At 39.8% G+C, this 19,999-nt stretch overlaps 3 protein-coding genes and 1 pseudogene across 10 annotated transcripts; 1 reads left to right on the top strand and 3 right to left on the bottom strand.

Annotated features, from left to right (window-relative positions):
• The first annotated feature begins 15 nt into the window (after nucleotides 1-15).
• On the top strand, nucleotides 16-3,040 carry LOC113311594 (annotated as a pseudogene).
• On the bottom strand, nucleotides 2,837-6,967 carry LOC113309544. Its single transcript, XM_026557982.1, has 2 exons — nucleotides 3,973-6,967; nucleotides 2,837-3,409 (listed from the first exon to the last, which is right to left on the bottom strand). The coding sequence occupies exon 1, from the start codon at nucleotides 6,877-6,879 to the stop codon at nucleotides 4,294-4,296; it is 2,586 nt and encodes an 861-aa protein (XP_026413767.1). The 5' UTR covers nucleotides 6,880-6,967; the 3' UTR covers nucleotides 2,837-3,409; nucleotides 3,973-4,293.
• Nucleotides 6,968-9,059: 2,092 nt separating this feature from the next.
• On the bottom strand, nucleotides 9,060-9,566 carry LOC113311593 (probable mediator of RNA polymerase II transcription subunit 37c). The gene has a single exon (XM_026560414.1). The coding sequence runs from the start codon at nucleotides 9,564-9,566 to the stop codon at nucleotides 9,060-9,062; it is 507 nt and encodes a 168-aa protein (XP_026416199.1).
• A 207-nt stretch (nucleotides 9,567-9,773) lies between these two features.
• On the bottom strand, nucleotides 9,774-16,855 carry LOC113309542. Of its 8 annotated transcripts, none has more exons than XM_026557975.1 (6): nucleotides 13,125-16,855; nucleotides 12,490-12,697; nucleotides 11,630-12,397; nucleotides 11,294-11,436; nucleotides 11,106-11,209; nucleotides 9,774-10,270 (listed from the first exon to the last, which is right to left on the bottom strand). In XM_026557975.1, the coding sequence occupies exon 1, from the start codon at nucleotides 16,629-16,631 to the stop codon at nucleotides 13,209-13,211; it is 3,423 nt and encodes a 1,140-aa protein (XP_026413760.1). In that variant the 5' UTR covers nucleotides 16,632-16,855; the 3' UTR covers nucleotides 9,774-10,270; nucleotides 11,106-11,209; nucleotides 11,294-11,436; nucleotides 11,630-12,397; nucleotides 12,490-12,697; nucleotides 13,125-13,208. The 8 variants fall into 8 exon arrangements, with proteins under 8 accessions (XP_026413760.1, XP_026413763.1, XP_026413761.1 ...); XM_026557978.1 differs by lacking the exon at nucleotides 12,490-12,697 and having other exon boundaries at nucleotides 11,630-11,710; nucleotides 12,277-12,397; XM_026557976.1 differs by lacking the exon at nucleotides 12,490-12,697 and having other exon boundaries at nucleotides 13,125-16,644; nucleotides 16,773-16,855.
• Between the last annotated feature and the right edge of the window lie 3,144 nt (nucleotides 16,856-19,999).

Below are 19,999 nucleotides of genomic sequence, written 5' to 3'. Positions count from 1 at the left end.
AAAGACCTAGAATTCATGGAGGAGCTTCCCGTAGAGACCAAAGGGATACCAGCACCTGCTCCAACAGAGCAAAGGTGGAGTGCTCAGAGCAAGAGCCTCATGAGTCCAGCTTCTAGCTTAGTTGAAGATGACATTTTCTCCTGGGTAACTTTCATTCCACTGCCTTCTTTCTTCATCTAATGCTTGTTTTTTGTGCTGTTATGTCTTTGTTTTAAAATTAACGAGGTCCCCTCACTTTATAACCATCCAAATAGAAATGCTACCAAATAATGTGCGAGTTGCCGGAGTTTCATAACTTCTCCGATATTGGGTTTGAGCTTCTTAGTGTATTGAGACTTCAATCAGGACCAGCAGATCGAAGCATAATATCTTAACTGAGGTTTATAGTCCTGACAACCACAAGATTAAACTATGTACTGTGCCATTTTATGCTTTTCGTGATTAAGACTAGATCCTTAAACAAATAAAAAAGAGTGCTAAAATGCGAGGGAACAAATAAATTCTGATTGCTAGGGTTGTGTGATTAATTTCTACAATGGTAATGTGTCATGTGCTAATTCAAATTGTAATACCTAGTTCACTATTTTGAAATGGCACCTACACCAGGATTTTCATTTGATTTTTTGTTTCTTAGCTTTCTCTTTTTTTGCATTCATTTTTGGGTAGGTTGGTGCCCATGGTACTGGTGCAAGATTGCCTCCCATCGATGAGCAAGTCATCAGCATGAAACTAGTTATCCCTGCCAAGGGAACAATAGAGAGAAGGAACCTGAGTTGTTTTATCTAGTTCGCTGTGGCTTTGAGGGCCTTGGAGTGAGGTTGAGGTCACACTGCAGTGTTGAGAGACAGGAACCTTGGAGGACACATTTGTTTTCAACATGATAGAGATCAAGAAAAACCACAAGTAACGACATCTCAAGATATTTGTTTCTGACCAAGTCCAATTCTGGATATTTCTTCATCAAGTTGTAGTACCCTCTTAATGTTATATCTGGTGATCGGATGTAGCATTCCATTAAAGATTCATCTCCAGGACATTTGCTTTCTGTTTCTTATTGATTCTTGTTTTCTTGTTTATTTCAGGAAATGGCTTACGGGTAATAAGCATCTGAAGTACTTGTGGATCCATATTCAGAGACAGTTGTGGTTGTTACTTGCAATCCTGTTTCAAAGTGGCGAGGTCCACCTAAGTTTGAACCTAAGTATGTGAAGGATGAAGCACTGCAGTATGTGCGTGACCTTCACCTGGAGTTAGGGAAGAAGTACAGGTAAAACTATTGCCATCTATTATTCAAACTGCAGGCTGTAATTTATACCCAAAGTTCTCTTTGAGATGCACTTGGTAGTTAGTTTTGAAGAATGCATTACTGAAAAAGAATATAGAGAACTGAAAATAGAAACTAATTTTATCCACCATAAATCAGTTTCTCGTAGTTATCTTTTTAGCAGTAGCTCCCAAACTACAGAGTTTTCTTTTATTTTCTATAATCAACTCATTTTCAAGTGCTACCTTTTTTTTTTATTTCCTACAAGCAGGAATAAAAAGTATATAAAAATCTGGTCATATTTATTCTTTTTTTGGTTGCCTCGTCCTTTTCAAGTGTCCACGCTGCCGATGTCCCCTTTTGACGCTTTTTTCTAGCTCCCAAAGAATTAAACTCTACGTCTCTATCCATGTAGAGGTCCACTGGGTTGAAAAAAGTGAATTGGTATTATGGTTTAGATTTTCTCTTTCTTCGATTCTCTCCTTAGGAATCACTTATGATTTTTTCGCTGTACATTTGTAGCTTGTATAGGTATCATACTTATTTTTCTGGTCAATAATGTTGAGTTTGAGGCTGCTGATTAAAGTGATTTTCTGTTCTTTTCACTATGTTTGTGTGGAGTTTATCCATGTTGTAAGGTCTATTATGTCCTTATATTAAATTCTTAATAATGGTGTTAACTAATGAACTGTTACATTAGTTGTTTGCAGGATCGGAGAAACTGCTGCTAAATCTTCAGAAAACGATGAGCCAGACATAAAAGAACTCTCGTTTACAGAGCTGACAGATAAGCTTCTCTCCCTTGATCCACTTGATGAGAGGCAGAGTTCTGGAGAAAGTCAGAGGGATACAGAGTGGGATGGAGTGATGAAATTTTGGGTTTTGATTGTGGTGGTCAGCAGTAGGTCTCAGAGAACTTCTTCCTTGCTGGAAGCTTAGCGAAACCAAGCATGAAAGACCTAGAATTCTTGGAGAAGCTGCAAAAGCTCGTAGAGAGCGAAGGGATACCAGCACCTGCTCCAATAGAGCAAAGGTGGAGTGCTCGGAGCAGGAGCCTCATGAGTCCATCTTCTAGCTTTTTGAAGATGCCATATTCTCTTGGGTAACATTCATCCCACTGCCTTCTTTCTTCATCTAGTCCTTGTTTTAGTGCTGTAATATGTCTTTGTTTTAAAATTAACAAGGTCCCCTCACTTTTTTAACCATCCAAATAATATGCGAGTTTCCGTAGTTCCATAACTTTTCCAGTAATGGGTAGTTGATCTAATACACCTACAGATGCATGATTGCCAGAAGAACTGTATGTGTATGCTTTTCGTGATGAACAGTAGATCCCTAAGATATTATATTTGGCTACTGCAGGGTTTCAAAGACAAGGATGAAGTTGTGGCAGTCCAAGAAAGGCTGAGAAAGCAAGAAGGGAATCGGACCCAAACAAGATCCTTCCTAATGAATGCTGAAGAAGCTGCTGACATATTCATCATGAGAAACCATTGTGCAAGCTGGATGCTTCCTTCTGTACCAATGGGCAAGTATATTTCTTATTCTTTGTGGTCCCAAAGTGAAAGAAAATTAAACTTTTATGCGATTGAGTGGAGCTTTTGAAAATTTGGTTAATGGTTAAGTTCTACAGAATGCCGATAACAAAGGTCTGTAATTTATTTCTTTTGGGAGTTTGGGAGAAGTATAAAATTGTATTACTTTGAATCGAATTCAGAAGTGCACAGGGCCTGTTTTGTCTTACTTTTGACCATGCTTGTCAATTAGATGCTTTGAGATGACTTGAACCAAAGAACATATTCAGGTCAACTTCGTTGTATAATCAAGTGGAGCAAAGGGAGAGACGGTTTCTTCATAAACTACCAACTCACACTACATCCAGTTGACCAATTCTGTCCCTCTTTTTATCAATCAACAGAACTTCTTTCAAAATCATTCTGTATTACTTCCATCTGGACATGCGGGTCCCACTTTCTACACACGTGGCAGTAGTTGACTGGACATGTGGGTCCCACAGTCCACACACGTGGACTTCATTGATTGGACATGTGGGTCCCACACTCCACACATGCACTCAATGCCGACAACAGTTCAATACTACTGGCCAAGACTCGCAGTAAAAAGATGGAGTATGAGATTGTTGCCCTGTATAACCGGTAGAATTGTATCAAAACAGAGTCATGACCATGGTAAAATTGCATTACTTAGTTTCAACCCATTAGCTCCCTAGTCCTCTAACTAGCATGTGTAATAATCGGAAACTCAGAACAAACAACACAGGCTTCATAACCATATGATTCTAAACTCTGTTAACACAATGTAAATACATGAACGTGGGTTCAGTTCGGTAGTCCTTTATGAAACATTTCAGAAAACGCAGATAAGAGGGTTCTTGTTGTTTAAAAACTGTGTCTGACAGACAACTTGGAACTAGGTCTCCTTAGAATTTGTTGTCACATCTAACCTGGATTACGTTATCAGAATACGCAAAACAAGAAACTTTCAGGCCTAGGTGAAAACAATATACTGACGCCAATATGGCTTCACAAAATAACTGACATGTAATGCCAGAGAGTATCAGGCCTAGGTAAAAAGAGATACTATACAAACTGACGCCATCGACTCCATCAAAAATTCTACAAGTTAACAAGGAAAGCTCGTGTATCACCTATTAAAAGAGACCCAGTTTTCAAATCAAAAGACAATACCTTTGTGAATGGTTCATCTTCTGATATAGACTTCCGAGTGAATAAAACTTACACCAACCTGCTCATCTTCAGTTCGTTGAATATCGATAAACTGCCAATGATCTAGGATCAAGCTCCCAGCATCCACGCAACTGCCCACACCTTGCTCCTGACAATATGAAACTAGGAATTTGATGAGAGAATCTATACAATTCGAGCCACGGTATAGCCGCAGTGGAACCAAGTCCCTCTTTTTCTTTAGCTTTGAATATCGTCTTAAAACCAGCAACTCTTTGTAAAACAGATACGATTATCCAATGAACGTCAACCACCTCTAAAATTTCAACAATGTCGTAACTCACATTTTTTCAAGTCTGAGCACGTCAAGTCAGAGCGAAATTTACTGTATAGTGCCCACACTTCCCCTGCCTTTGGATGGATTGTGTACACGTTATTAACAGCTGGTACCTTGCTTAACTGATGAGAGAAAGAAATGGAATCTTTAAAGACAACAAGTTCACTAGATGTGACCTTAAATGTTCCACAGCTTACTGGTATTTCCTTGCCAATCCATGGGATAATACTTCTTGGTGGATCGCAAGATTTAAGCAACTTTACAACCAGTTTAAAACCAGGAAATGATTTAAAACTCTCTATTTGAGCATAGGTTTTCGGCAGCTTATCCAATTTGCAATACAGAGCCCATATTTGACCAGTCTTAAACATTTCACAGGATCGCACTACATCAAAGTTGCAGAATCTTGTGACAGGCATTTTAATAGTCTTCAAAGAAGAAGGTGGGGAGGGGATGTCCTCGCCCACATTTCCAGGTATGGAAATGACACCATCTAGACTCAATTTCTTAGTGGGAGCAACAACATTTTCATCACCATTTGGAACACTAGTAGCTTTACTCTTATCCAGAGGTCGATCAGAAGCTGCCAATGATCTGATATCGAGCTCCCAGCAGCCACGCAATTTGCCATACCTTGCTCCTGATATCCTGAAATTAGGAACTTGATGAGAGAATCTATACAATTCAATCCATGGAATAGCCGCAGTGGAATCAAGTCCCTCTCTTTGTTTAGCTTTGAATATCGTCTTAAAACCAGCAACTCTTTCCAAAACTGATACTATTATCCAATGAACATCAACCACCTCTAAAATTTCAACGATGTCGTACTCGCATTTCTTCAAGTCCGAGCACGTCAGGTCAGATCGAAATTTACCGTATAGTGCCCACACTTCCCCTGCCCTTGGAAGTATTGTGTATACGTTATTAGCAGTTGGTACCCCACTCACCTGATGAGAGAAAGAAATGGAATCATAAAAGAAAACAACTTCACTAGATGTGACCTTAAATATTCCACAGCTTACTGGCATTTCCTTGTCAACCCATGGAATAATACGTCTTGGAGGATCGCAAGATTTGAGCCACTTTGCAGACAGCTTAAAAACAAGAAACAATTCAACGCACTCTATCTGAACATAGGTTTTGGGAAACTTATCCAATTTGTAATACAGAGCCCATACCTGACCCGTCTTAAATTTTTCACAGGATCGCTCTTGGTCAAAGTTGCAAAATTCCGTGTCTAGCAATTCAAAAAATTTCGAAGAAGAAAGTGAAGAGGGGATGGCCTCGTCCACACTGCCAGGTATGGAATTCACACCATCTGGGCTCATTTCCTCAGCGTGAGCAGCAACAATTTTCCCGCCATCTGAAACACTGGTAGCCTTACTCTTATTCAGAGGTTGACCAGAAGCTTCTGCTACCCGGTTTTCTTCATTTGGGTTCTTATAGCATCCATCTGACATCCTAGAAGTCTTACTTCCACCTCGGGAATTCCCATCCAAGGTAATCTCTGTATCAGGGTTTTTTCTTTTCTTCAGCATAGGATGCTTATCCTTTGATACGGATATTGACGAACCATTATTATTATTATCATCATAAACTTCAGCTTTCCTATCAATGAACTCGGACACTTCTTCAAGGTTACTGGGCAGGCAGCAAGGATCAAGTTCAAAATAACCTTCAGGGACGTCTTTTCGGTCTTTACCGTTCGTTCTATTTGAAGGAACCCTGTGAGACAATCTTAACATTTCGTTGGATGGTATCTGAAAGGAAGCCATGGCATTGTTATTGGTTGGCTTAAATAGGCTTACAAAACCTTTTAACTTAACCAAATGGGCAACCGAAATGCCTGAATACTTGGTGTAATGTGACAGGACTACAACATATTCATACTCGTACTTTCTGTGATTGTCCGGATCAGAGCTCCATTTGATGTTCCAGTTCTTGTAGAGGGCCCAGGTTTCCCCTTTCCGGGGGTAGATGTTGCAACTCTCACTAACACTTTTTTTCTTGAAAATCTTATGGGAAAATGAACTCATAGCTGTAATTGTATCAGTCTTCTGACTCTTCCCATATTTGAACATCCCACAAGCAACAGGTAACCCACTTCTCTTCCAAGCAGTCTCATTTATATCCCCAGCAATAAACTCTAACCAGGTGACATCCACCTTGAAAGGTGAATACACTTTATTGATCTGAACATATTTTCTGGGCATATGATCTAAATCGTCAAAAACGGCCCACTTCTGACCAACTACAAAGGATGATTTACACTTATTCCTGAAGTTATAAAAATCTGGATTGGGAACTTTAAGGACCACCAGTTCAGGTTCTCGTTTAGGAGTAGTAATGGATGGTGTTGAACCAGCAGAGTTAGCAGCTAGGCCAGCTCGCGAAGACAAGAGACCCTGGGCAGGAGAAGCAGGCGTCATGGTGATGGCTTTTGATACGAGACCAGTAGCTACGGGCTTTGTAGGTGCAGGGCTAGAGAGTACGCCAGTCGTTACTGGACTTGTAGTAGTAACAGGGGTAGCAGTTGCCATCCTTGCTGACAGAACTGGACCCTTGGTGGACATAGGCTTTGCGGGTGCAGGTCTAGAGACTGCGGCAGTCGATACTGCATTTGTAGTAGTAGTTAGCAGTTGCTGTACTTGCTGACAGAACTGGACCGTTGGTGGTGATTGTTGATGCTAATGCTAAGACTATAGGCTTTGTGGGTGCAGGGCTAGAGACTGCGCCAGCCGATACTGCTTTTGTAGTAGTAGCAGGGGTAGCAGTTGCTATACTTGCCGACACAACTGGACTCTTGGTGGTGATTGTTGATGCTGAGACTCTACGCTTTGCGGGTGCAGGGCTACAGACTGCGCCAGTCGATACTGCATTTGTAGTAGTAGCAGGGGTAACAGATGCTGTATTTGCTGATAGAACTGGAACCGTGGTGGTGACTCTTGATGCTGAGATCACAGGCTTTGCGGGTGCAGGGCTAGAGACTGCGTCAGTCGATACTGCATTTGTAGTAGTAGCAGTTGCTGTACTTGCTGACAGTACTGGACCTGTGGTGGTGACTGTTGATGCTGAGAACACAGGCTTTGCGGGTGCAGGGCTAGAGAGTGCGCCAGCCGATAGTGCATTTGTAGTAGTAACAGCAGAGGTGGTTGTTGGAGTAGAGGTTGCAGCAGGTGCCACTGATGCAGGAGCAGTCCTGTGTAAAGCTAGCAATGGTATTGGGCAATGCTGAACCAGTTCCACATGAAACTGTTGATTTCGTAGTCGTGCTAATGGGTGAAGAAGAAGAGGCAGCAGTTGACATGCTAGAAAAAGGAGCAGCAGTAGATGTTCTCGAAGCAGCAGATGAAGGTGTTACCAACAAATTTGAAGTAGAGAAACCTGGAGAAGCAGTAACAGTAGTTGAAGCAGCAGCGGGAGCTCCAAACAAGGGCATAGTAAAAGCTGGTGCGGCATTTGACACATCTAGGGCTACAGATGTTGAACCAGACAATGAAGAACCACCGCCTGCAGGTGCTACTGCTTTGCGAATCCCAAATGCAGGTGTGGTGGTGGTAGATGCAGAAGTGACTCCAAAGCTAGGGGTTGTAGTAGGAAAACTTGTTGAAGGTCCAGCAGATGAACCAAATGCTGCTGTAGTTCTAAAGGATAATCCAGTGGAAGAAGGGGTAGATGAAAATTGTGAGGAAGACGAAATGGAGGTGGCAGTTCCAAATGAAAACGTAGAGGGGATGTAGAAGAAGAAAATGACGATGATTGAGTTTGTGATGAAGTCGTCATTGAAAAATCTGTGCCGAACAATTTTACAGAATTAGGGTTTATCAAGCAAAAGAAAAACCCATGAAATTGGAAAAAGAAAAGAGTAAAATTAAACTACTGAAAGCAAAATTAATAAAAATTAAATGATGAAAGTAACAAGTAAACTTACAGATTAAATCTCCATATATTGATTGATTCGCTGTTCAGATTTTCAATCGGAAAAAACCCACACGAGAGTTCATGAGTAAGGGGTTTTGCGAGTTGGAGAAGAAAACTTTTATGCTTTTCAAGATTTTAACCGAAGTTTGAAAAGCGGACTTGGATACAGAGTTCACGGGCTAAGGCCCACTGTGACGGTTTTTCACGCATTTTAGCGGCACGACGACTGATAAGGGATACCTCCAAAGTTTTTCATGTTCAAAACTTCTGGAGCTTGCATACACAAATAATGCACACAAGTTTTGAAGAATTAATGATATGAGAAGTTGATTTAACAAACTTGAACTGAAATATTTCCTTTGGGTATCCAAATTACAACCAACAGCCAGACTGTACCATCATTTTGTCAGCTAAAAATGTAAACTAAACAGAGCTAAACCAAATAAATCTTCTCCAACTTTAGAACCCCAAGCAGTCATATCCACCAAGTTCCACTTGATTAACTTCCTCAATCTTAGGTCCCGTACACTACCAGCACCACCCATTTTAAGGACCATCCTCATCCATGCCACCAGAACCACCCATGTCAGGTCCAGCACCACCTTGATACATCCTAGCAACAATTGGGTATCAAGCCACTGAATAGCAGCTTCAATTGCATTCTCATTTTTCTTCTTGTCAGCTGGTGCTAACTTCTCGCCCTTGGTGGTATTCCTCATATTCTCCAAAGCATTCTTCGACTTTCTGCTTGTGTTGTTCATCTTCAGTCTTGTACTTCTCGGCTTCTTCCACCATCTTCTCAATCTCCTTCCTGGACAAGCTTCCTTTATCATTAGTGATTGTGATTTTGTTCTTCATTTAGAGTACCATTTGCATCAATGTCAAAGCAAACGGTAATCTGAGCAACATCACGAGGGGAAGGTGGGATTCCAGACAGCTCGAAACCAAGCAAGTTTTTATCCTTGGTTCTAGCTCTATCTCCCTCACACACCTGAACTGATACTCCAGGCTGGTTGTTGGAGCAGGTGGAGAAAACTTGCTCCTCCTTGGTGGGAATGCCGGTGTTTCGTGAAGTCAATGTGGTCAGTACCCCTCCAGCTGTCTCGAGCCCAAGGGAGACAGGAGTACCGTCCAACAGCAACAATTGATCCAAATTCTGATTAGTTTCACCACTCAAAATCGCAGCCTGCACAGCCGCTCCATACACCACAGCTTCATCGGGGTTAATACTGTTGCAGAGTTTTTTCCCATCAAAGAACTCCTGCAACAATGGCTGCACTTCAAGAATCCTAGTTGATCCACCGACCAGAACAACATCATGAACACTGTTCCTGTCCATCTAAGCATCCATCAATCACTTCTCAACTGGCTCCACACACTTCCTAAAAATATCCAAGTTCATCTCTTCGAATCTAGCACGAGTAATAGATGTGTAAAAATCAACACCTTCATACAAAGAATCAATGTCAATTGTGGTCTGAGCAGTGGATGAAAGAGTCCTCTTCCCTCTCTCACATGATGTCCTCAACCTTCTTAATGTCCTTGAATTTCTACTCATGTCCTTATTCTTCCTCTAAAACTCTTGCATGAGATGATTCACCATCCTGTTATCAAAAACTTCTCCTCCTAGATGGGTATCTACAGCGAAAATACCCTCTTCAATAGTCAGTAAGGAAACATCAAACCACCACCAAGATCAAAAATTAGAACATTCTTCTCCCCGGTCAGTAAGCAGCAGTTGGTTCATTGATGATTCTCATGACATTAAGACCAGCAGTGACACCAGCATCCTTTGTAGCTTGACGCTGCTAATCATATGCAGGGAAAGTAACAACAGCATTCTTTACAGAAGAACCAAGGTAAGCTTCTACAATGTCACGCATCTTAATCATAGATGATATTTCTTCAGATGAAAATTGCTTCTCTTCACCTTTGTATGTGAAGTAAGCATAGGTGTTTCACCTGGTCCAGCAATAACCTTGAAAGGCCATAACTTCATCTCAGCTTGAACTGATGGATCTGAAACCTTCAACCAATCGAACGCTTTGCATCCACAATTTTCAGAAACAAGAGTAATTCAGGACAAGCACTAACAAATACAAGAATGGGCATAGTAATTCAGAATCAATAACAACAAATTGGTGGCAAACTGACAACTCCTTTTGTTAGGTCGTTCAACCCAAACTGACTCATCTGAGTTTTAATAAAGCCTGAGATAATGTTGGTATTCTGAACAAATCAAGCCAACTTATTGGGGTCTGATTGGATAAAATTGACTCAGTATACAAATGCAACAAGGCCAACAGCAACAACAGATACGTAAACAAAACTGAAACAAAATGTTTAAAATTTAGTAAAACATTTTACTATAACAAAGAAATCTCTATATAAACTCAGAAAACTTGGCAGCAGCTACTTGGTAAACTATGGGTGCGCAGCAATAGCATTGACATACTTAATGGAATTATGAGAATATAAAAAGTGAATTTGACTTTCAACTGCAGGGGAAGATTATCCTAAGAGACATTTCCGTAAACAATATCTAACTATCTCTGATGCTGGACAGCAGGACCAAGGGAGTGACTTCAGTAACATGCTATCTTCAAATTTTAACAAAGAAGACAGTATTTCAACCTTACAGAAGGAATCGCCACTATTCCCGTTCTAACACTGACATACATAGATAACGTATGACATTGTAAACAAGTTAACAAGACTTGCAACTGCAGAGGAAGACAATCGAAAGAGAGCTTCCATTGAGAAATCTAAGTATATGTAATGCTGGATAACAGTGGTGTGAGTTCAGTAACCTAGTATCTCCAAATTCCGACAAACAAGACAAACAGTTCACAAAAGGAATGACAATCAGAAATTCTACCTGTCGAGTAAGTTCTTCGTGTAAAGTAAGCCCCACACCTCCAATTATTTGCACGCTTGCACTTAACTCCTTCAGTTCATTATCTTTTTGCCTAGAAATATCAGCTGGCCAAAAAGCAAATCGATAAGAATCAAGTATGTATCTTGGTATTTGTTGGACCACTGGGGAATAACAGAGAGGGAGATTACTTTATGCGGAGCATCTGTCAATCTGACTAAGATGATGAAATCATCATTATCTTGTGCTGCATATGAGCTGGATTTGACTGCCTGGGAAGGATCATTAGGGACCCTCATTAGCTCCTGGAGCATACTGTTCGCACTTCTTGCTTCTACAGCATAAAAAAGTAACAGATTTTTTTAAATCAAAAATGAACTTGAATGCAGAAGTTTTGCAGAAGTTTCTCGAAAGAAAAAGACCCAAAAATTTAATATCAGGCAGCTTTCTTTAAACTAAAATAATGACTGTAGGACCTTGAGAGTTTCTAATAAAAAGTCTCCATCGGATGAATTCTTGCAATATACCTGAATGCGAGCAGTGCTGGTCCATCTTTTCTACGTTTCTCAAGCTCCACTTCATCAATGCCATAACAAGAATATGCTACTCTATGTAAAAGTATAGGTGGAAATTTTCAAAGGATATAACAGCCATCTTTGGGTCACAAAAGACCAGAGGCGCATTTAGCTTATACTGTCAACAATGAAATTATTCAAGTGTCCACAATGAAATTTCAAGTGTCTTCTCTGAATTCATTGTTAGAGTAATTGGGAATGGCCAATTATACATCTTTTTGTCTAGAATGTATCTGTTGTAAGCAATTACAGTGAAACTTAAGAAGATCCATATACTTACATAAGCATATGATAATGCATTCTTCTTTAAAACACTCTTATTCACTCCTCCTTTCCCCATCTTTGATGATGATAATCAATCAGATCAAAAAACCCTAAATCTCTCCTTCAGGGAAGAATGAATTTGAGTTTCAGATCTGAAAAAGTGTTTGTGGGAATTCTTAAGAGAGAGGGTCTGAAGTTATCATAGATGGGGTTTTGTTTTTCTAAGTCTGTGGGATTAGATGAAGAGGAAACTCGGACTGAAACGTGTGTATTCCTCCTATAATGTATCAGGAAATATTCATCTAAGAAAGTAATTGTCAAACTGATTGTAATACCTGCCAGTGAATGCTTTCACACCCAATTTGTACCTCTTTCGTCAGATGGACTTGCTATCCAGTGTTTGAAGGGACATTCTCCCATTGGTGAAAACTGAAATGTAGATTTTAATTTATCAACCTGACCAAAAAATCTTAAAATATTCAGTTACAGGTACCCCAAAGGGCAAATCCTCAGACAATCCAAAATATAAAACACATGCAAGAGAATACCAACAAAGTTCTTGAGAGCTTGGGCATCAATCCATCATAAAGGATACCATATTATGCCAGCACTCCTATTTATGTGATGTAATGTGCAAGGGCTCTTATGCAGTAGGCTCCATGTAAAGAATAATGATCATAGTAAATTGTTACACATCCATTACTTCAGTAGCTCTCTAGTTCTCTAACTAACAAGTGGAATGAGCAACACTAAAGCCTGTCAACACAACGTAAATACATAAACGTGGGTTCAGTTCGGTGGTCCTTCATGAAACTTTTCAGAAAACACAGATAAGAGCTTATTATTGTTTGCAACTGAGTCTCCTTAGTCAGATGATGGACTCATTTGGTTAATATGACCTGGAATATGTTATAAAGATATACAGAAGAAGAATACTTTCAAGCCAACTAGGTAAAATGAGATAGTTACTATATGCTGACGCCAATATAACTTCACATAATAAACACGTAATGTCAGAGTACATCTCTATTAAGCTCCACAAAACACAACCACTTCCGCGCCTAGGAAAAAGAGATGCTATACTAACTGACGCCATCGACTCCATCCAAAATTCTACAAGCTAACAAGGAAAGCTCATACAATACCTTTTAAAAAAAAACAGTTTCACATCAAAAGACAATACCTTTATGAATTGTTCATCTTTCGGAACAGACTGTGGTACTGGATAAAATCTACACCACCCTGCTCATCTTCAGTTCGTCGAATATCAATAATCTGCCAATGATCTGGGATCGAGCTCCCAGCATCCACGCAACTGCCCAAACCTTGCACCAGACAATATGAAACTAGGAACTTGATGAGAGAATCTATACAATTCAAGCACCGGTATAGCCACAGTGGAAACAAGTCCCTCTTTTTCTTTAGCTTTGAATATCGTCTTAAAACCAGCAACTCTTTGTAAAACCGATACGATTATCCAATGAACATCAACCACCTCTAAAATTTCAACAATGTCGTACTCGCATTTCTTCAAGTCCGAGCACATCAAGTCAGAGCGAAATGTACCATATACTGCCCACACTTCCCCTGCCCTAGGATGGATTGTGTACGCGTTATTAACAGCTGGTATCTCACTTAGCTGATGAGAGAAAGAAATGGAATTATTAAAGACAACAACTTCACTGGACGCGACCTTAAATGTTCCACAGCTTACTGGCATTTCCCTGTCAACCCATGGAATAATACATGTTGGCGGATCGCAAGGTTTAAGCCACTTTACGGACAGTTCAAAAACAGGAAATGGTTTAATACTTTCTATCAAAGCATAATTTTTGGGCAACTTATCCAATTTGCAATACAGAGCCCATACCTGACCACTCTTAAACTTTTCACGTGATCGCACTAGATCGAAGTTGCAGAATTTTGTGCCAGGCATTTCAAAATTCTTCAAAGAAGAAGGTGAAGAGGAGATGTCCTCATCCACATTGCCAAGTACGGCAATGACTCCATCTAGACTCATTTTCTTAGTGGGAGCAACAATATTTTTCTCACTGTCTGAAACACTGGTAGCCTTACTCTTATCCAGAGGTCGATCAAAAGCTGCCAATGATCTAGGATCAAGCTCCCAGCAACCACGCAATTTTCCATACCTTGCTCCTGATATCATGAAAGTAGGAACTTGATGAGAGAATCTGTACAATTCAATCCATGGAATAGCCGCAGTGGAATCAAGTCCCTCTTTTTCTTTAGCTTTGAATACCGTCTTAAAACCAGCAACTCTTTCCAAAACCGATACAATTATCCAATGAACATCAACCACCTCTAATATTTCAACAATGTCGTACTCGCATTTCTTCAAGTCCGAGCACGTCAAGTCAGAGCAAAATTTACTATATAGTGCCCACACTTCCCCTGCTCTTGGGAGTATCGTGTATATGTTATTAACAGTTGGTACCCCAGTTAACTGATGAGAGAAAGAAATAGAATCACTAAAGACAACAACTTCGCTAGATGTGACCTTAAATGTTCCGCAGCTTACTGGCATTTCCTTGTCAACCCATGGAAAAATACGTCTCGGTGGATCGCAAGGTTTAAGCCATTTTACAGACAGCTTAAAAACAGGAAATGATGTAACACTCTCTATCTGAGCATAGCTTTTGGGCAGCTTATCCAATTTGCAATAAAGAGCCCATATCTGGCTGATCTTAAATTTTTCACAAGAACGCTCTCTGTCAAAGTTGCAGAATTCCGTGTCTGGCATTTCAAAAATGCTCAAAGAAGAAGGTGAAGAGGGGATATCCTCGTCACTGTCGGGTATGGTAATCACCCCATCTGGATTAATTTCCTTAGCGCAAGCAGCTGCATTTTTTTCGCTGACTGAAACACTGGTTGCCTTACTCTTACCCGTTTGATTGTAAGCTTCTGCTGCCCGCTTTTCTTCATTTGGATTCTTATAGCATCCGTTTGACATCCTTGAAAACTTATTTGCACCTTGGGAACTTACATCCAAGGTACTCTGTGAATCAGGATTTTTTCTCTTCTTCTGCATAGGATGCTTATCTTTTGATTCGGACATCAACAAACCATTAATATTATAATCAATTGTATTAGCAGCTTCCACATCAATTACCCCGGACACTTCTTCAAGGTTACTTGGCAGGGAAGAAGTATCAAGTTCAAAATAACCTTCAGGCACATTTTCTCGTTCTCTACCGTTTGTTCTAAATGAAGGAACCCTGTGAGAGAACCTTAACATTTCATTGGATGGTATCTGAAAGAAAGTCATGCCATTGGGCTTAAACAGGCATACAAAACCTTTTAACTTAACCAAACGGGTCACCACAATGCCATATTTGTTGGTGTAATCTGTCACGATTTCAACAAATTCATACTCGTACTCTCTGTGATTGTCCGGATGAGAGCTCCATTTAGTGTTCCAGTTCTTGTAGAGTGCCCAAGTTTCCCCTTTCCGGGGATGGATGTTGCAATCCTCATTAACATATTTTTCCCTGATCATATGGGAGAATGAACTCGTATCTTTAATTGTATCAGTCTTCTGACTCTTGTTGTATCTGAACATTCCACAAGCAACAGGTAACCCACTTCTCTTCCAAGCAGTCTCATGTACATCCTCAGCAATAAACTCCAACCATGTGACATCCACCTTGAAAGGTGAATACACTTTATCGATCCGAACATATTTTCTTGGCATAAGATCTAAATCGTCAAAAATGGCCCACATCTGATCAACTTTAAAGGATGCTTCACTCTTTTTCCTGCCGAAGTTATAAATAGATGGTGCGGAACCAGCAGAGACAGCAGCTTGCGAAGAAAAAAGACCATGAGCAGTGGAAGCAGGTGTCGTGACTGTGGATGCAGGTGCAGGCCAAGAGAGTAGGCCAGTTGTTAGTGGACTTGTAGTAGTGGTAGCAGGGATAGCAGTTTTTACTGGACTTGTAGAAGTAGCAGGGGTACCAGTTGCTGTACTTGCTGACAGGACTGGACCCATGGTGGTGACTGTTGATGCTGAGAACACAGGCTTTGCAAGTGCAGGGATAGAGAGTGCGCCAGCCGAAACTGCATTTGTAGTAGCAGCAGCAGATGCTGGTTTAGATCCAAATGGGGAAGAGGATGGAGTTCGGAAGGAAAAATTTGACGAGGTGGTTGCAGCAGGTGCCACTGATGCAGGAGCTGTCGTCTGTGTAATTGAGGCAGCAGCAGCAGTGGGAGCTCCAAACGAGGGCATAGTAAAAGCTAGTGCAGCATTTGACAAAGCTGACGAAGTAGAGGGAGCTGTTCCAAACGAAGGAATGGAGAACTTTGGTGCTACATTAGACACAGCTAGAGCTGCAGATGTTGAACCAGACAATGAAGAACCACCGCCTGCAGTTGCTGCTGTTTTGCGAAACCCAAATGCAGGTGTAGTGCTGGCAGATGCAGAAGTCACTCCAAAACTAGAAAAACCAAATAAATTGTTTGATGGAGCGGAAGGTTGTTGAGATCCTAATGAGAAAAGATTTGTTGAAGGTCCAGCAGATGAACCAAATGCTGCTGTAATACAAAAAGATAATCCAGTGGAAGAAGGGGTAGATGAAAATTGTGAGGAAGAAGAGGAAGAGGAGGTGGCAGTTCCGAATGAAAATGTAGAAGAAGAAAATGAGGATGACTGAGTTTGTGTTGAAGTCGTCATTAAAAAATCTGTGCTGAATTTTTTTGCAAAACTAATATCAATCGACGGAAAAACCCTTGAAATTGATGAAAAAAAAGAACTACTGAGAAAAATTAATCAAATTGAAACCCTAAAACAATGATGAAGAAGAAGTAAACTTACAGATTAAATCTCCATGGATTGAGTGATAAATTTCTGTTCAAATTTTGATTGAATCGTCAAGAACCCGAAGAGAGTATGATGTGTAGGGGGTGTTCCGAGTTGGAGAAAACTTCTATGCTTTTATGTTTTTAGCAAAGTTTGAAAACCGGACTTGGACATGAGTCACGTGCTAAGGCCCGACCGTGACGGTATTTCACGAATTTTCGCGGCCCGGTTGATAAAAGGGCACTAAAATGCGGGGGCTTGTGTTTGTGAGGCACTTCTCTTTTTTTTTTTTGACGGGTTAGTACAGTGGTTAGTTGTGGTCCCTAAATACTACTAGCAATTACAAGGTCCAGGGTTCGAACCCTTACCTCCTCTAAGGGAGGGAGCATGAGAACCATCAGGCCACTTGATGGTTCTCGAGGCACTTCTTTTTGAAAATCGGGAACTCGCACTGAAAACATGTTTGTTTAACCACTACATAAAGACTTTGTACTGGATAACCAATTTTGTATGTTACTCATTTTACCCTTATAAAGTTCCGTAATTGCAGGTTGTACGTTGTTCAATCACAGTTGATAAGTCTGTCCTTCTTTGTTGGATAGTGACATGATTGACGCTTGGATATTGGTCTTTGGTACTATCCAAGTAATTCTCATAACAATCAGGTTCGCGTATTTATATCATGTCGATTTACTGATTGTATTGATAAAGAGATAAATCTCTTTGATATCTTTCTTGATTGAGCTCAGAAACTTGGTGCTCTCAAGAATTGTATTAGAGTTTGTTCCATACAGATCGCCGAACGAAATAGTTGGGTGTGGTTGTTGTACCCCCGCGTTTTCAGAACTACTGTAAATCTGGATACATAACAGTATGCATACCAGTTTTACATCTGGAACAACTGTTATAGGTCTGGAGCCGCAGTACATGTACCTGGATAGCTATAGTTCGACAACAACTTTTTGGTACGCATACTCGGTATATATACCATAAAAAGTCTCTCGACTCATGAACCAGGAAGGTACGCATAACTTATATGCAGACCGAAAAGGATCTGTTGCTTTTGAAACCGAAATGATACACATAACCGTAACCGGAGAATATTTTTGAGTTCCTGATTGGTTTTTGTCTTAAGGGTACATATACATGGTACATGTACCATGGAAAAAATAGTCACGAACAGGAAGAGTACACGTACTTACCATGTCGAATATTTTCAGATGCATCAAAATTATTTATATGATATAGTTAGCATTTTAATAACTCTCTAAAAACACTATATAAACATATTTGATCACATTATAACCTATGGTTGTGACTCAAGATTAAAGATTCATCTGACGGTAGATATTGATTGCTAGGTTCCAAATCTATCTTAGCTTAAACTAAAGCAACCTTTGTTTTGAAAGTCTATAAAAGAGAGAACCTCAACCAACATGGATTTTTGAATCCTCAACACTATTATTGTATGTCCTATTTGTAAACTAGAGTCGTCCTCTCCCTCAAACCCTTTTAGGGTTTAGAGACTAAAAAGATTTCACCTAGGGATTCGTGAAGCCGGGTCAAACTATCTTTATCTTGATAGTTCATGTATGATGATCTTGTTCCTGATTATGAAGTCTTGCTCCATCAAACAAGATAGATAGAAATCGCAAAGTTTTTTCGTCTCAGACTTTGTAATTCCACAGGTTTTATATTTGTGAGGTGAATAGTCTAGGATGCTGTTCGGAAGTCATAAGACCGGATTTTGAGGTTTGCTAGACTGTTTATTGCAATCGATTTCCAGTCTCACCTTGGACACAAAGGAAATCACATATAGGCTTATCTTTGGGAGGCAGGTTGGTTTAAAGTATTAAATTAAGTTGAAGCAACTCTTAGTCTATAAAGGACGTCAGTGAAAGGAATCCGTTGCGCAAGGTCTTGATGAGATTCAAATTTCATAAGCAGAGCAAGTACAACTGAATTGTTGTGAGGTTTAATTTGCTAGCAACTACATTCTAGTCCGAAGTATTAATAGTAGGCTAGGGTCTTTAGCGGCTTAATACAGTTTGGTGTTCAAATCTGGATTAGGTCCCAGGATTTTTCTGCATTTGCGGTTTCCTTATTATTTTTTTTTCCGTTTATGTTATTTCTTTTTCCGCATTGTGTTAGAATATTGCTCGGTTGAACCCACTAGCGTTGGTATGTCAAGTTAGTTGTCAATTTTAGTTTCCAAAATGCATTCTTGATTTAGTATACTAAAGATAGTTTCGGACTAGATTAGGTTCTAAGAAGAACTACTCTTAAGGATGAAAACTGAAGGTTACAAGAAGACATCAACAAGGACTTCATCAACAAAAGTATGTGGTAATTGATTTCATTTGGATTCTTGTTCAATTCTACCTTTCTAATCTATCAAAACAAATGCTCACTCTATGGAACAATTCCTATGACGGTTAATGTACATTTATGTATATATACTCGAGGTTATTTGAGCCACAACTTTTGTGACAATAACCTTTATTCCTAGAAAGGTTCTCATGTTATAGTGAATGATCTTACGAACTCAACGAGCCAAGAATCACTTAATTTCAAGTTGTAACGATGAAGTTATGAGTAAACGAGCCAAGAATCACTTAATTTCGAGTTATAACGATGAAGTTATGAGTGATTTATTAAAGTAACAATTATAAGTGTTGATGCAATTGTTACAGTTCGTTAGTAGGAAACAATCCACAAAGTGTTTGTAACGGTTCACGGATTTGAGCCCAATTACGTGACTGTAAGCCATTTTTGGTCTTGTTTGTGATGTTTCCTTATTTAGGCAAGATACCTATTACTCCAAACATATTTGATTATCATATTAAAGTGTTTGTGATTCCTTTTTAAGTTAGAATGTGATTTATTCACGTAAATACAATTTTTTCTAATTAATTATTTATTTAATTATTTTGGCAAGAGTTGTAACTTAGGAAAGACTCCCAAAATTGGGAGAGTATTGAAAAAAGAAAATAGCTATGCTTAGCTTTCAAGCTACCTTTCACTATAAATTGAGGGTTCGTGAGTGCTACACGTTTTTTTATCCCCTTTGGAAAATTGGTGTAAGCTCATAAGGTTGTTTTCCATGTCTTCTGTTCTTCGTGAACAAGAGTGAGATAAAAGTCTTTGTATTGGGGATTGTGATTGATTATACAACTTGTGTAATCTAGTTTTTTCACCTCTTGTCTATTCTAAAGTTTTCTCTTTTGATATAAAACCATCCA

This window comes from Papaver somniferum, chromosome 9, assembly GCF_003573695.1.
Source record: "Papaver somniferum cultivar HN1 chromosome 9, ASM357369v1, whole genome shotgun sequence".
In the NCBI taxonomy this organism is placed as follows: domain Eukaryota; kingdom Viridiplantae; phylum Streptophyta; class Magnoliopsida; order Ranunculales; family Papaveraceae; genus Papaver; species Papaver somniferum.
This window is presented reverse-complemented; position numbering and strand designations above follow the sequence as displayed.

Excerpts from the sequence above, each read along its gene's own strand:
- LOC113311593 (XM_026560414.1), bottom strand. The coding sequence starts at position 9,566 with ATGGACAGGAACAGTGTTCATGATGTTGTTCTGGTCGGTGGATCAACT.
- LOC113309544 (XM_026557982.1), bottom strand. The coding sequence starts at position 6,879 with ATGTCCACCAAGGGTCCAGTTCTGTCAGCAAGGATGGCAACTGCTACC.
- LOC113309542 (XM_026557975.1), bottom strand. The coding sequence starts at position 16,631 with ATGACGACTTCAACACAAACTCAGTCATCCTCATTTTCTTCTTCTACA.